The sequence below is a fragment of the Pristiophorus japonicus genome, chromosome 13, assembly GCF_044704955.1.
Source record: "Pristiophorus japonicus isolate sPriJap1 chromosome 13, sPriJap1.hap1, whole genome shotgun sequence".
In the NCBI taxonomy this organism is placed as follows: domain Eukaryota; kingdom Metazoa; phylum Chordata; class Chondrichthyes; family Pristiophoridae; genus Pristiophorus; species Pristiophorus japonicus.
Window position 1 is genome coordinate 115,424,470 of NC_091989.1, and position 16,372 is coordinate 115,440,841.

The window sequence follows — 16,372 nt, forward strand, 5'->3', positions numbered from 1 at the left end:
ATCATGGCTGACCATCGACCGCAACTCCACTTTCCTGCCTGACCTCCATATCCCTCGATTCCCTCGAGTCCAAAATTCTATCTATCTCAGCCTTGAATATACTCAATGATTCAACATCCACAGCCCTTTTAGGTAGAGAATTCCAAAGATTCACAACACTCTGAGTGAGGAAATTCCTCTTCATCTCAGTCTTAAATGGCTGAACCCTTATCCTGAGACTGTGCCCCCTAGTTCTAGACACTCCAGCCAGGGTGGACAACCTCTCAGCATCTACCCTGTCAATCCCCCTCAGAATCTTATATGTTTCAATGAGATCACCTCTCATTCTTCTAAACTTCAGAGAGTATAGGCCCAACCTACTCTGTCTCTCAATTTTGTGTGGAATTTGCTTTTCAGTGGTACCGTGAATGAAGACAATGGCCTAGATTTTCCTGGAGCGGGGCCTCTTGCGACATGTCCTGTTAGACTTTTCCCTTCACCCTTCCACTCAAAAATATTTGCACTACCATTTCTCGAAGTGCAATGGGGCGTCTGGGACCTTGGGGAAAGATGGAACCAACAGTCTATCTCCTTAACCAATGAGATTTAAGGATTGAGCAAGAAACAGGAATGATGGAAATAGAGAAATTAGAGTCAAATCAGATACAGAAAGAGAAATAAAGAGAGGGAAAGAAACATTGGATTAAGAGGGACAGAAAGGATAATTAAGAAAATATTAAAACATTTTACATTTTAAATTTTAAAAATCTCAGAGTAATTTACTGCCTGTAGAAATGAGAATCTATAGTTTAAATTGTTCTCTTTCTGAACCGGAGAAGTTGATTGGCTTGGAGAAACATAAATCTTGTCATTAAAAGAGTCCTTACACTGTTAAGTACAAGCCCTAATTTTCTGCAGCGAGTTTAATTTGTAATTAACATGCAAAGGTAGCATTTACTTAAAAATCACAGGGAGGTTGAGGGCGAGCTGCGGTTTTGCAAGGCTAACAGCAAATCGGCCAGCAACTTGTGACGATTGGCAAATCACGAGGTATCTCTTCCTTGTCACAAATTGTAGAATGATTTACACACTAATAATGGCCTGAGCATTGAGTGGCCCAATAAGTTGTCGGTAACACTTTATACTGTCCACAACAACTCTAACAAGCAATTTTAAAAACGAAAACATTGGAACTGGAAGGAATTGGAGGCAGGAATAGGTGTTTAGGGTTTCTCGTTATAGTACTTGCAGAATACTCACTTGTGTAAGGTTCCATTGACTGGAGCGAATAGACCTCCTCCAAAGAGACCAATAATGGTAACTGACAGATCCCACAGGTGCAATATCATGCGTTTACATTGAATGGATTTAAACCTTTTATATGTTAAATTTGAATAATATTTTGAATATGTGGAAGAAGAAAAGGCCACGGTGTACATCAAGTAAACTTTTATATTAAAGACTTGAATCATGTTCTCTTGCAATCTTTTTTTACCAATGAAATCCAGTTGAGTTCTGTTGCGTCTCTCTCCATGATTTGGAGCCCAGAATCATCCCATCACTCTCTCCCCCACCCTGCCCCGATCTCTGTCCAATGAGTCAAGGTGCACAGTTCTGGTCAACATATTGTAAAAATGATGCAGAGGCACGGGAGAAGGTGCAAAAATGATTTACAAGGATAATACCAGAATGGAGAGGATATACTTATCAGCAAAGACTGAACAGACTGAGGCTCTTTTCTCTAGAAAGGAGAAGACTGAGGGGTGACCTGATAGAGGTCTTGAAGATTATGAAAGGGTTCGATAGGGTAGACGTTGAGAAAATGTTTCCATTTGTGCGGGAGTTCAAAACTAGGACCCATAAATATAAGATAGCCACCAATAAATTCAACAGGCAGTTCAGGAGGAACTTCTTTACCCAGAGAGTGGTTAGAATGTGGAACTCGCTACCACAAGGAGTAGTTGGGGCGACTAGCATTGATGCATTTAAGGGAAAGCTCGACAAATATCTGAAGGAGAAAGGAATAGAAGGATATGCTGATAATGTTAGATGAAGAGGGGGGGGGATGAGGCTTGTGTGGAGCATAGACACCGGCATAGACCAGTTAGATGAAATGACCTGTTTCTGTGCTGTAAATCTATGTAATTCAATATCCGTTTAGATGTTAGGTGCCAAGGACTGCACACACTGTTCCAAATGTGATCTTAACAATAAGTTATACTAGGCTAAAGTAAAAAAAAATGACTTGTAATCAGATCCTCACAAACTTCATCATAATCCATGATTAGATCCGTTAATAACAGTTTTGCATTGACTGGAAACTTGCAATGAACGGTCAATAATCGCCCAACTTCTATTACTTTGTTCACCCATACCCTGGGTATCCACCTATGTGTTTCCTGTTCCACTGCACATCACTTTATGTTTATCCACATGAAAATGTATAGAGTATTTGCCAGATGATTTCTTTTGCTTCAAACTCACCAGATTTCAACGGGAAAGAGAATTACAAGGATCGTCAAAAGTCTTGTCACTTGCAGCTAAATATGGAGAATGGTATTTGTGTGTGCCAAAGAAAATTAGGTATGAATTTATTGTTACAAAAAATCAAATTTAATTGCAGGATCATTTTACAATATTTTAAGAATTTTGGAAATTACTAATTTAAATAGAATATACAAACAGTTCTTATCAATAAGTCCAGATGTTTTGAGTCTTTTGTGTGTGTGTAGCTCTTTAATAGTTCATCCTTCAATGGAATATGCTGCTTTGTGTTACAGTCTGGAAGAGTGTGAAATGGACAATGAGTCCATGAGAAAACTCTGCTTGAAACTTGAACAGTGTTCTGGAATTACAGAGCTTGAGTAAGTACAAGATGCTGATGAAAAATGGGCTCGAGAAAGCCGTTGGATAAAGGGCCCAAAGGTCAAACACACTTTTTAATCAACTTGGCAGCAACAGTCAGTACTTGGGCTCGATTATTGATGAAATATTTATTTTAGGTAAAGTGGATGGGCATTGTGAGTTGGAGCAAATAGAGTCTAGCTGGTAACAAAGACTTGTATCAGAAGATGAGTTAACAACAACATGCAAAAAAGCTTAGTTATAACCCAAATCAGATTGCCCAGGAGTGAGGTTGTAACATATTCAGTCACAACATAATGCTGACAGGGTCAAAGGGCACTTGGCTGAGGTACCAGAGGGCTGCACCCCCCATCTGCCAATGCCACCCCCCCCACCCCACCCCCACACCCAAGTACAGCAATCCGCCAGAGGAAAGAAAACATCAAGCACAATCTACAATATCACTTAGGAATGAGATTGGTGATCTCATCTTTGGAGTGCAGTGTTGCTCATGGAGTGAAACCTCCTTCAGTAATTGGGGTTACATTCCCTTTGGCTTTGCACTAGGTGTATTATATCAGTCAAAATGTCCAGACAGTCATTTGGAGAGCCTGGGCACTTTATAAACTTACTGCAGAATCTTTTCAATCTTAAGAGTATGTAGGTGCTCCCACCAGAACTATTAATACATCAAAACTTACTGGTCGAGGAATGAAGCTCTCTGAACATAGTAAATATCCATGCAAAGAGTCTTATACCAACGGAGCACAAAAGTGCCCTACCCACAGTATGCCTTTGGTCTACAGGGTGTCTATCATAAACTGAGTCTACTGGTCTAAGACTGGTAGGTATAGTACAACAGCAGCCTAAATAGGGATCTGTACATTTCAAGAACACAATAATTGGGGAAAATGGGACATCACCTAACGTGTTATATTGTTGGAGTCAATGGTCTGAAATTTCTGTGGGAATTTTCCAGATCTACTGGTTTAACTTTGGGAGAAGATTGTGGAAACCATTGGAGAAACAGAGCAGACAGGTAAAAATGGCCTTTGGTGCTGTTTCTCCAGGGTTTCTGCTGAAGTTAACTCTCCCTCCGTGAAGCTTCTGTTTCACGATGTACTCAGACTTGAAATTACCTTTAAGAATTAATTGAGAAACACCTCAAGAAGTCAGATATTTACTGTAGTTTGACCTGTGCTTTTTCCATTTGCAGCTTGTCAAATAATGCACTGAATGACGAGGCTATTACAGAACTACTGAATCATCTACCAGCCCTACGTGACTTGAAGATTTTGAAGTAATCTATCCAATACCTCTTCTGAGCATTGATTCATTATCACCATTCAGTATATTTAGACTGCTGGGAGCTGCAGGGAATTCTGTGCTTCTGTAATTTATTGAATGATAAGGGAGTCGAGAGTTATGGGGAGTGGGCAGGGAAGTGGAGTTGAGGCCAAGATCAGATCGGCCATGATCGTATTGATTGGCGGAGCAAGCTTGAGGGGCCAAATGGCCAACTCCTCCTCCTATTTCTTATGTTCTTAATTCACACACTGTGAGAAAATCTCCTTGCAGGAACAGTTTGAATAAGGAGTAGTTTTATTACAAATAGAATTGGTTGGAGACTGTATTATTAAGGACCCACACTGTTCCTCCATACTAAGCTGTGCCAGGATTATTCTACGTGTTGAGTTTCGCCAGGTCACTTGAATTTGCATCTTAAAAAGTAATATGTGCGCTATTGAAGAATTCGGTCCGCTGTAGGTTACAGCTCTGCGACGCTGTGTCACAGATGTTTGTAAGATTTTGTTCCTGCTGCGATATCTGCAATACAGCACAGCTGCGTACTACAACATTACAGCAACATTAGCGAAATACTTGCCTGAAAACTATCTTGCTCAGTCTGAAAAGTTGGAGATTTTCTAGGCCAGATGAAAATGCACAATAGCACATAGAAGGGTAGCCTGACTCTCATTCCAAGCAAAGTGCTTTATGTTTATGCTAGAAAAACTCAAACTTGATTTTGCTTTTTTCACCCCCGCCCCCAGCATTAGTGAGAACAGCATCTCGTTAGACGCTATACTTTCGCTGGTTAATTCTCTGATCATCTGCGAGAATGTTCTGAAAGTAGAAGTGAGGTAAGTGCATCGGGTCCTTACATTGAAATAAAATGTAACGATTACAAAATGAAAACAATGCGCTTCACCGTGACACACTAAGTCAGAGTAGCAAAACACAGGATGTACAGAGTGGCCGCAAGGCACCCTTTACCTGAGCTCCCAGTCTTGGCCATACTGCTGGGGAAAGTACTGAGGAGAGTCAGATATCTCCACACGTGGGGAGGGAGAAGGAGGAGGAAAGAAAGTCAGAATGAAAACAGCAACATGGAAACAGGAGTAGCCCCTTGAGACTGTTCCGCTATTCGACCAGACCATGGCTTATCTGTAACAACTCTATCTACCCGCCTTGGTTCCATATCCTTTAACACCCTTATGTAACAAAAATCTACCAATCTCCGTTTTGAAGTTTTCAATTCAACAGCTTTTTTGGGGGAGAAAGTTCCAAATTTCCACTGAAGTGCTTGCTCACATATTTCCCAGCGCTGCTTCAGAGCAGCACAGGCGGAGAGACCTGGCAACAGGCTGTCTCCTTGCACTCGAGCTATAGGGATGGGCCAGACCTCAATCTAGCTTTCCAATTAAAGGATGTCATTGCATTGATGTCAGTCCCTTTACCGATCTGGGCAACTTCCCCACTCTGTATCTGTTCCACATCTATGACAATCACTCTCAAGGTCACAGTGCTTTCCCCATAATTCAGTGTCAACCTCAGTCAGGCTCACAACTAAACGGGGCAGAAAACACAGTACCTTTTTAGACTTTGAACCAATATGAAGAAGGCAGCAACTTCAGTTTGTGCCAACACCTTGAGAACTGCAGTCTGCTTCATCAAGCAGACAGAAATACTCCTGATACAGTGAAATATCTTGGTGATGAGTCGGATTTCTCCACAAAGGGGTTTGGCAAACGATAACTTTTACTCGCACTACGGAATGCGAGCCAATGACAAGAATTGCTCTGGTCACTCTGTGTCATATTGTAAGTAGCCTTAAAAAGAACAGCCCTGGAATCCCGCTGAGTTACTGGCCGTCTCCATGGTAACTCCCAACCAAAGCCACAGCTGAGAACAGTGGGAGATCGGTACGAGCCCTCTAGATTTTCAGGACCAACAAGCTTATGATAAGATGCCAACGTCCTTCCTAATAACCCCCTCCCCAACCTCCCCCCCCCGCCCCCCCACCCCAGCCAAGCTCCACAATGATTAGAGAACACTCTCCACATATACAACAGAGAGAAACAGAATCCTAACATGTTAGCTTGTTTTCTGTTCTAGATCGAGTGGGAGAGCCTCAATAAGCCTCATGAAGAGAGACCATAGGTAATGTCTTTTCAATATTTCCCTATAAGTCTTATTCCTTGTTTGCATAGCTCCCGCACAGTTTGTAAGCTGGCAATATTCCATGTCTACATGAAGGACAATCTCCTGTTTTCTATGGTATGTAAGGTTTGCTGAGGCTTTATATATTTTTGCAACATTGGGTAAGAAAGAAGAAAGAAAGACTTGGATTTATATAGCGCCTTTCACGACCACCGGACGTCTCAAAGTGCTTTACAGCCAATGAAGTACGATTTGAGTGTTGCCACTGTTGTAATGTAAGGATCAGAGATAGTCAGCAATACTGTTAAAAGTGGGACTTATTTTTAAAAGCTGCAGTCACCCATTACCTCCTCCCCTTTGAAGATCTTTTCACTGCACTCAGTGTAAAACCTATGGTGTGATGTTAGAATACATACAGTGCAGGCTGACTAAAAATATTGCATAGCCCAGTACAAATATTCCTGCCAGTTGTTGATATTAAGGGGACAAAATTGTCCCTTTTTGATAGGCACAACTCGCCCCATTAGTGCTGCTGGAACCGCCCCAAAAGGAAGTGGAGGGCGCGAGATTGCACCCCACTTCCTCTGAGGGTTGGTAAGCTGAATTCAGCGGCCGGGGCGGGACTTCTGCGCCAGGCAGGATACCTTCCCCAATCGCGCAGAGCAATTTCGCCCCCTAAGAGTGTGCTCATAATGGAGGGGTTGCTGTTACCTGTTCCCGATCTCTAATCCTCAGTGTTTTGTAGGGTGAAATCCCACAGTTGCTGTATTAGTAACAAGTTGTTTGTGTGAACTCCTTTGTTCTTGTTTTAATGCTCTCCCTTTTTCGCAGACACAAAGGAAATAGGAAGAAATCAGAATCTCCTCGCTCACGGATTCTCAGGTAACCCTTCGCCTCATGTTATGGGGAGTGGCACTTTGGTTTGTGTTGCAGAAAAATCAACTTTCTCTCTTGTTTTCAAAGTCTGAAGGAGTGTAACTTGGGCAAGAGGAGCGTGGAAAAACTATTCAAGATTCTTGGACGCTGCAAAGACCTGACTGAAGTGGAGTAAGTACATTGTTGACCTGAACTCCGAGTGAGCATCTTAACCTCGATATGAGGCTGGCATAGTTAGTTACCATAGTTAATGCTCATTTATATATCTTGATGTCATTAAAGGGAGAGGGTGTCTTTTATCTGGTCACAAGATATTATTGTGAAAATTCCTTGCAGTATCTGAAGGTGGTGACCAGAATTTAAATGGGGCAGACAGCAGAATAAGCTGTTAGTTTGGTGTCCATGTGATCACAGGCAAACTGCCAGCATTGAATGGAAACGTTTGGTCTCAATCTCCTTCTGCTAATCAAGCTTTAAGGAAGTATTATAAACGGCCTAACTAAATACTGATGTGATTTATGTACTCCTCCCACATGTAGTAAAGCCAGTTTTATTGAATGTCCTTTAGCTTGTCCTGCAATTTACTTGGCGATGAAGGATTACAGTGCCTGCGGGATTTCTTACCAAAGCTGCATGTTTTAAAACTAATAAAGTGAGTATCTGCTTTTAGAAACATAGAAATTTACAGCGCAGAAGGAGGCTATTTCAGCCCACACGGCCCTCGGTCAGCAGTCCTGAAGGTTACATATAAACCTATGAACAATGGCGGAACGGTAAAGAGCATCCGGCCCAACCAGTCCGTCCCACACAACTGCGACACCTCTTATACTGAAACATTCTATACTCCATCCCAACCAGAGCCATGCGATCTCCTGGGAGAGGCAAAAAACCAGATAAAAACCCAGGCCAATTGGGGAAAAAAATCTGGGAAAATTCCTCTCTGACCCATCCAGGTGATTGAAACTAGTACAGGAGATCACCCTGGCCTTATTTGATTCCCTGCAATAGTTACCATCGTATCTGCGCCAGCCAACACGAGGTTCTCCAGTCTAATCCCACTTATCAGCTCTAGGTCCGTAACCCTGCAGGTTACGCCACTTCAAGTGCCCATCCAAGCACCTTTTAAATATGGTGAGGATTTCTGCATCCACCACCCTTCCAGGCAGTGTGTTCCAGTGCATGAAGAAGCTTCCCCTCAAATCTCCTCTGAACTTTCCACCAACCACCTTAAAACAATGCCCCCTCATAATTGACCCCTCCACTAAGGGAAATAGGCCCTTGCTATCAACTATATCCAGGCCCCTCAAAATTTTATACACCTCAATGATGTCTCCTCTCAGCCTACTCGGTTCCAATGAGAACAAACCCAGCCTATCCAATCTGTTCTCATAGTTAAGATTCTCCATTCCAGGCAGCATTCTAGTAAATCTCCTCTGCACCCTCTCGTGCAATCACGTCCTTCCTATAATAAGGCAACCAGAACTGCACGCAGTATTTCAGCTGTGGCCTAACCAGAGTATTTCCAATTTAAGTGTAACCTCCCTGCTCTTGTATTCTATGCCTCGGACAGTAAAGGCAAGCATTCCATATGCCGCCTTAACCACCTTATCCACCTAGCTGCTACTTTCAGGGATCAGTGGACAAGCACTCCAAGGTCCCTTTGTTCATCTACACTTTTAAGTGGCCTACCGTTTAATGTGTATACCCTTTCCTTATTAGCCTTCCCCAAGTGCGTTACCTCATACTTATCCAAATTAAATTCCATTTGCCACTGTTCTGCTCACCTGACCAGTTGATTGATATCTTCCTGCAGCCCATGACTTTCCTCTTCATTATCAACCATACAGCCAATTTTAGTGTAATCTGCAAACTTCTTAATCATACTCCCTATATTCAAATCTAGATCATTGATGTATATCACAAAAAGCAAGGGACCCTGTACTGAGCCCTGCGGAACCCCACTGGAAACATCCTTCCAGTCACAAAAACATCCATCAACCATTACCCTTTGCTTCCTACCTCTAAGCCAATTTTGGATCCAACTTGCCACTTTGTCCTGAATCCAATGGGCTTTAACCTTTGTGACCAGTCTGATATGGGACTTTATCAAAAGCTTTGCTAAAGTCCATATACACTACATAGTACACACTACTCTCTTCAACCCTCCTGGTTACCTCCTCGAAAAATTAAATCAAGTTAGTCAAACACGATCTTCCCTTAACAAATCCGTGCTGACTGTCCCTAATTAATCCTTGCCTTTCTAAATGTAGATTTATCCTATCCGTCAGGATTTTTTCCAATAATTTTACTACCACTGAGTTTAGGCTAGCAGGTCAGTAATTACTCGGCCTATCCCTTTCTTCCTTCTTAAACAAGGGTACCACATTAGCAGTCCTCCAGTCCTCCGACACCACGCCTGAATCCAAAGAGGACTGGAAAATGATGGTCAAGGCCTCTGCTATTTCCTCTTTTGCTTCGCTCAACAGCATTTCATTTGGACCTGGGGACTTATCAACTTTCAAAGCTGCTAAACCTCTTAATACCTCCTGTCTCACTATGTTTATTTCATCCAGAATTTTACACTCCTCCTCGATAGCAATATCTGCATTGCCCCTTTCTTTTGTGAAAACAGATGCAAAGTATTCATTAAGCACCATACCAATATCTTCCGCCTCCACACAGAGATTACCCTCATGGTCTTTGATAGGCCCTATCCTTTCTTTAGTTATCCTCTTGCTTTTAATATAAAGTTTAATTGCAATTGCACAATTAGAGTGACTCTTACAATTACACTATAGCTATTGAAATATATTAAAAAAATGATCACATCCTGTTTGCACTTGGTACTAAATAGGCGGAGTGTCCTGGAGTGAAACAGTCGAAACTCGATAAACACTGATTATTTTCCCCTAAGTTTAAATGTGCTTCTGCGCCAACTTCTCTTGTCCTTTACTAATTGACTCTTGCTACTTCAGTAGCAGTCACTGCTAGCTAGAAAGTTCTATTTCCCAAGCATTGCATTATAACCAGGGTCTACTGTATAATCCCATTGGTAATGTAGAAGTCAAACTAGGCAGTTTCGAGTAAAGTCGGGCAGATTCTCAACTTGCCACCCAGGCGTAAAATTGGCATGGCACATTGGCTGCCCGCTATCGGCACTGCCCGCGTTAGGCACTGCACGCTGTCGGCACTGCCTGTGTTAGGCACTGCCCGCTGTCGGCACTGCCCGCGTTAGGCACTGAACGCTGTCGGCACTGAGATAAATGAGAATAAGGCGGGTTCTATAATGGGCGGACGATCTACAATGCCAGGTTTACACTCGGCGGGGGCTGGCAGAATTAAAAAGCTACTCCAGTGTTTCTTCCCTGACCATTCCAAGAAACTCAATGGGAATGGTCAGACAAACGGTTCGGCTCCTGACCAAATGCTTCTACGGCCATTAATGAGTATTGCAAAGCATGACTGTCCAGAACTATAAAACCGTGTAAGCAGAGGGAAGGCTCGGAGTTTACTGCCAAACTGTTTGCAGTTTGTATTAAACATACTTGACAAAAGAAATGGGATTGGCTGTGTGTAGTGTATCTGCTTTTCTTCCTTGTTGTTTGTAGTCTTGCTCTTAGAGTAAGACTGCATAATTGTGCTAAAACCTGTGTTTTATATCTGATCCTGTTCCAGTGTTAGCAACAACAGAATCAGCCCGACCGGTGTTCTGTACCTGATGGAATCTCTCAATACCTGCAAGAATGTAGTGGAGGTTGAAGTGAGGTAAATGCATGGTGATCATCCTATTAATTTGCTCTGGAGTTTGTGCTCCATTCTACCGATTAAAAAAATCCCTCTTTGATAACCTGCCAATGTATTTGCACAATTCAGATCTGCCACCAATATGGTTCACTCGTGATGTCTATATACCTGCGTATAACATGGCTTCTGGGAGATAGGAAGTCATGCTCCAGGCACCATGAGCATGGAGCCGGCTCAATGAGCCAGCTGGCCTTTTCCTGCCCGTCATTTTTGCATGTTCGTAAAATGCAGATAATGTAGAAATGGTCGAGCATAAATATGTAGGTGAGCAGAAATATTGTAGGTGGATTTCAAGGCAGGTAAATGTCAGGTAATAAGCATAGGAACAGGTAACAATAGACATGTGCCGAGCATAAAAGGGCCCTATTTTAGCTAGGCCAGTGGAACTCTGGCATTGGGCTATACCCAACTTCATGGGATAGAAAGCAAGAGCATCCGATTAAAATGGCAATATAAACCGGTCCTATTTAATGTAGAGAAGCGTGCCCCACAAGAACACAGTCAAGCACTTCCTTTAAAGGGTATATTGGCAAAGACCGAGAAGGACCAGAAGTTGGGAATGATTGTTAATCCTCGGAAAGCATCGATCAGTGTAAGGCAAACTGAATACTGGGATATATCTGCAGGGCACTGGTCTACAAGTGAAAACAAATTATAATGACTTGTACAGATCAATGGCGAGGCCAATTTTAGAGTAAGTCGTGCAATTTTCTTCAACCTACCTGAAAAAGGATATATATATGCTGCACCAGAAAGGTTTTAGAGGAGAGTGACCTGCTCTTAAGGGACTAAGTTGTGTAAAAAACCTTCAAGTGACTAAAATCAGTCTCACCGGAGACAAAAAGCTTGAGCAGCATCATAATACAGATCTTCAAAATCATGAAATTTATCGATAAAGTGGGAGCAAACCAGCTGCTTCACTTGAACAGTGAGCAACAGACGAGAGGACACAAGTATAACATCTAGAGCACGATTGGAAAATATTTTTTCCTTTCGCCTCACACCATCATCCCTTTCATCATTTAATCTCTCCTGCCTTCCACCCTATTACAGCCCTTCCCTTTTGTTCTTTCCTCCCTCCCCCCTTTCCCTGCTGTAATGTATTTGCTTCATGGGTTCTTTACTTAAGCATTCATAGCAACACTGCCATAATGAACTAGTTGGTTTATTAACACAGGTATAGCAATCACACTACACATTACCAGTTCATCCACTAGGCTCACAACCTCATCGTGGATGACCTAGGCCCAACTGACTGGGGTTTTATTGAGTCTGACGAACATCACGTGACTGGCTAAGCCACTTACAATACAACAGCTCTACAACTATTTTTTACTCTTATTTTAAAGTAGAACAATAATCAAGTGCCCCCTGATTAAAGGGGGGCACTAAAACTGACAAACTAAACAAATTAAACTTTAGACAGTCAACTTAAATCAAATAAAAATTTGGTTGCCGGGGGTGATGATACAGTCCAGTCCCTCCGGCGCCCATCTCTTGCGGAAGACCGCGCAACAGCTCTACAACTATTTTGTTGCAAACTTTAATACAGTGCCCCCTGGTTAAAGAGGGGACACACTCCAGAAACTTTTAAACAAGTGCCCCCTTGTTTTTTTAAGGACACTAAAAACACAAATTATACAAGTGCCCCCTGGCTAAAAAGGGGGGACACTAAACCCGACACAATAAACAAATTAAACTTAGATCAAATCTGTTTCTCTCTCCACAGGTGCTGCCTGACCTGTTGAGTATTTCCAGCATTTTCTGTTTTTATTTGATTTCCAGCATCCATGGCATTTTGCTGTTGTATTAATGTAGGACTTTGTGAGTTGAAACCTGAATGGCAATTTGTTGGATTATCTAACTATAATAAGCTGTGTACTAGGAATATCGATGGATTTGATCAGTGAACAGTTGCACCAGTGACTTTGATCCCATTTGGTAGCATGATCCCGAGTAAGACTGTCGAGTCTTTTCTGGGTATAACAAGAATAAAATACTGGGAAGACTGAAAATAAAAAATAAAAACAGAAAATGCTGGAAATACACAGCATTTCAGTCAGTATCTGGAAAGAGAAAAGACAGGATATGGTTTAGAGCTGAGAGAGCCTCTTCATCACAACTGAATTCTGAGGGACAATCTCCCCAGAAACAGCCCTCCAGTCGGGTGTGGATCGACCTGCAGTGTATTTTTTTTAGCATTTTCTGTTCTATCGCTTGGCTCTTCTTGGCTACTAAAAAAAAACATTTGGTCAAAATCTGATGTTTGTTTCCTCCCCATGCATCATGTCGATGAGTCCTGAAGTTAATTGGCCAGGAAATGTTGCACTGGAATTGGAATTATACTTGGCTCAGAAATTCCAGTGAACAGATAAAATAGGGCATTCAGCAAATACTGCAGATGTTATATCATGTAAAATCACCATACTGATTAAGATCTCTAAAGTACACTGCTGTCTCACTGAAAGGTGGATGTGGATTGAGCATATAGTCAGCCTAGGATTTGCAAGCCACATAGCTGGATGAGATTTTGTGATAATCAAAAAATGTATAAAGGACCAGAGGGTAAGGGAGGAGGTCAATCCATTAGAAGTCCATACAATGGTGATGGTTTGATATGTTAGAACCCTGTACAAGAAAGTTAATGGGCAGTCAATTGGATCATCAAGTACTAAACTTCTGCTAGGATTTAGGCTTTATTTGTCTGAAGTCGGGTGTCGTAGTAATCCTTTTTATCAAATAATGTGGTCGAGTACTTTTAACATGGATGACATTTGTTCCATGTCTTCATTTATTTGTGTAGCTTGGCTTCAACTGGAAGATCCCTTATAAAGTTTGCCAAGAGATGTGAAAGGAAGGTGTGCAGGTGAGTGAGTTCATTGATTTTCTTTCTCTTTTTTTCTCTTGTTCCACCATCACATTCTGCATTTTGAACCAGCACAGGGTCTCGCCAAATGGGATCTGACTGAATTGGTTTGGAGCCCTAGACCTATCGTGTCTAATACATTGGCCACTAGCCACACGCGGCTACTACTTGGAAATCCAAATGTGACTGATGAGTAAATAAAATATGAGTAATACCACCGTTATTGGGCATGCGATCTCAATACTCAAATTTGCGTGGTGTGTGCATGTGTCCTTTAACCTTATTGTGCATTTGTTGGTAAAGTGACAAAAAGCAAAATGTGTGAGTCTTTTTTTTGATCATTGTGAGTGCTTATTTTCTTGGCTACTAAATGGTGATAGATGTTTGTTAAATAAATATAAATATGTGATGCACATTTACATGTATTGTGTGAGTGTATTAAGGTGTTTTCTACTAAAATGGTGTCATTGCAACCACACCCATGGCTTGCCATCAATTTCCATTACAGCACCGGCCTAGACAGTTTTGTTTGATTTTGAGCAATAAATACACAAGTTCTTATGTTTAACAACATAGCTCACAATGCCACCATCAGCTTGCCACTATGCAGTACACCCGACAGAGCTGGATGTTTCACGTAGTCTCTATGCTCTCCAGCTGAGACAATCAAAGCAGCCATGGCTTTGACTTTCAATCTCTTGGTCCCAGTGCCCAGGCCAGGTTGCATATTCATATCAAAAGTTAAAACATAGAATTTCTTATGAGTTGATTCTGGCCAGGTCCTGGAATCTATCACAGAATTGTTCAGTGTTGACACTAAGACATTCTCAGACCTCCAGAACCTGCAGACTTAACTTCCTCTGCTAATAATGAACTAATTCAACTGTTAAAAATACATCCATGGCAAAATTTAAATGCAGTATAGTTTTCAGTATTACTTTAAATGCAGACTGTTTTAATGCAACAATCTCACTGTGTTTCATTAGTATAGGAATAAATCCCCTTAATTAACACAATTTCATAACTAGTGATGATGTTTATCTAAAGTAATGAACTCCCAGCATTTTCACTATCTCCATCTATCCTTGTTTATATTTATTTTGCATTCTTGTATGAATTCCCATTTTTTCACTGAGCTACTTACTTTTTTATTGCCAGCTTTCAGTTCCTATTATTACTTGCTTATTATCTTTCCTGCTTAATTTTCTTTGTGACTTGATATTTGCTGTTTAGTTTAATATTCTGTATTGTCAGTCATCTCCTTCAACCGTACATTAGGTTTTACACACTGTAGGAATGAGTGAACGCAGAATTAACTCCTTTTAGTCATTTTAACGTGTGTTATTTCTCTTCTTCGTGTACAGTGTGAAGGAGTGCATCTTTAAAGGGAAAGACCTGTTCAAGTTCTTCTCCATTGTTGAACAGTGCAGCCATCTGACAGAACTGAAGTAAGTACAGTTTCCTTTCTAAGATGTTGCACTGTTTTAATGGTGCTCGAGTATGTCCTTGCATTTGACCTCTGGCAGCTCTCCTCACACTGCAGCTAACAGTGACTTCACCCATAGCAATGGTGTGTCTCTTGTACTTGAGGATGACGGTGCCCATAACGTAGGGAGAATATGTCCATGGTAGATGGATGCCTTGATGACTGTGCCGGCCGATTGGTGACAGACATTGATAGAGCACACCATACCTCCGCACAGGATGCTCGGTTCTACACTGTGTCTTTGAACTTGTTTTTATTTATGTGATATTACAGTGGCACAAAGTAAAAGTTTTAAAGTCTTTCAGTGCCTCTAATCTTATGTTTGGGCATGTGTTGGGGCGCTGCCAGGGTGACAGTACAGGAAAAAACCTTCAATCAAAGAAGAGAAAGAGGGGCCAAAATTGCCCACCGCATGAAACAAGGCACACCTACCGTTTTCGTCATGTTCCGGCTGCCCCAATGCTTGGGGCAGCCAAACCGGAGAAATTCAGCCCTCTGTGCTTTTTTTTGGGGTGGGGTGGGAGTGGCCTCATCATCGGAGCAGCAGTGGGGGCGGGGCGGAGTGGCCGTCACTAGCGGAGTGGAAGTGGAGCCGGGGCAGAGTGACCAACGCGCCACTGAGGGCCACTGAGAACTCTGCAGCCACTTTATTGGCAAACACTGGGCCAGCCGGGAGAGTTTCGGCTGGACCAGCAGCCTGACACCCAAGAGGGGGGTGCCACGCTGGCTGTTGCCGGCCCAGCCGAACCCACAGCCATAATTGTTCGCCCAACCTGGCAGTTGGCCGACAAAAAAAATAACATGGCGTCGCCGACAGTGTCACCAAGCCACAGAGAGCGTACCGACAGCAAAAGCTGTCATAGCACTGACCGGCGGTGGGGCCGCTCCCGCGGGGCAATTTCAGGAAAGGATGCGATTTCCCGACAGGCACTTTCAGGAAGGGGGTCTCCGCTGGTCGGTAAGGGGTTGGTGCATGCACGCCGCAGCGGGAAAACGGGGTACCGTACACCCCTCCAAACCTGAGGAAGGGCAATTTTCAAAATGCCGGTCCCTCCGCGGAGACTCACTGGCCATTC

At 42.4% G+C, this 16,372-nt stretch overlaps 1 protein-coding gene across 6 annotated transcripts in view; it reads left to right on the forward strand.

The window, feature by feature from the left end:
* The window catches only part of nlrc5 (NLR family, CARD domain containing 5), a 198,200-nt gene that overhangs the window by 99,657 nt on the left and 82,171 nt on the right, over window positions 1-16,372 (forward strand). For all 6 annotated transcript variants that reach the window (XM_070896896.1, XM_070896890.1, XM_070896892.1 and 3 more), the window contains 11 exons: window positions 2,467-2,562; window positions 2,760-2,843; window positions 4,040-4,123; window positions 4,875-4,964; window positions 6,220-6,264; window positions 7,096-7,146; window positions 7,228-7,311; window positions 7,709-7,792; window positions 10,816-10,905; window positions 13,748-13,810; window positions 15,175-15,258. In XM_070896896.1, coding sequence (XP_070752997.1) covers window positions 2,467-2,562; window positions 2,760-2,843; window positions 4,040-4,123; window positions 4,875-4,964; window positions 6,220-6,264; window positions 7,096-7,146; window positions 7,228-7,311; window positions 7,709-7,792; window positions 10,816-10,905; window positions 13,748-13,810; window positions 15,175-15,258 — 855 coding nt within the window. The remainder of the gene's footprint in view (window positions 1-2,466; window positions 2,563-2,759; window positions 2,844-4,039; window positions 4,124-4,874; window positions 4,965-6,219; window positions 6,265-7,095; window positions 7,147-7,227; window positions 7,312-7,708; window positions 7,793-10,815; window positions 10,906-13,747; window positions 13,811-15,174; window positions 15,259-16,372) is intronic.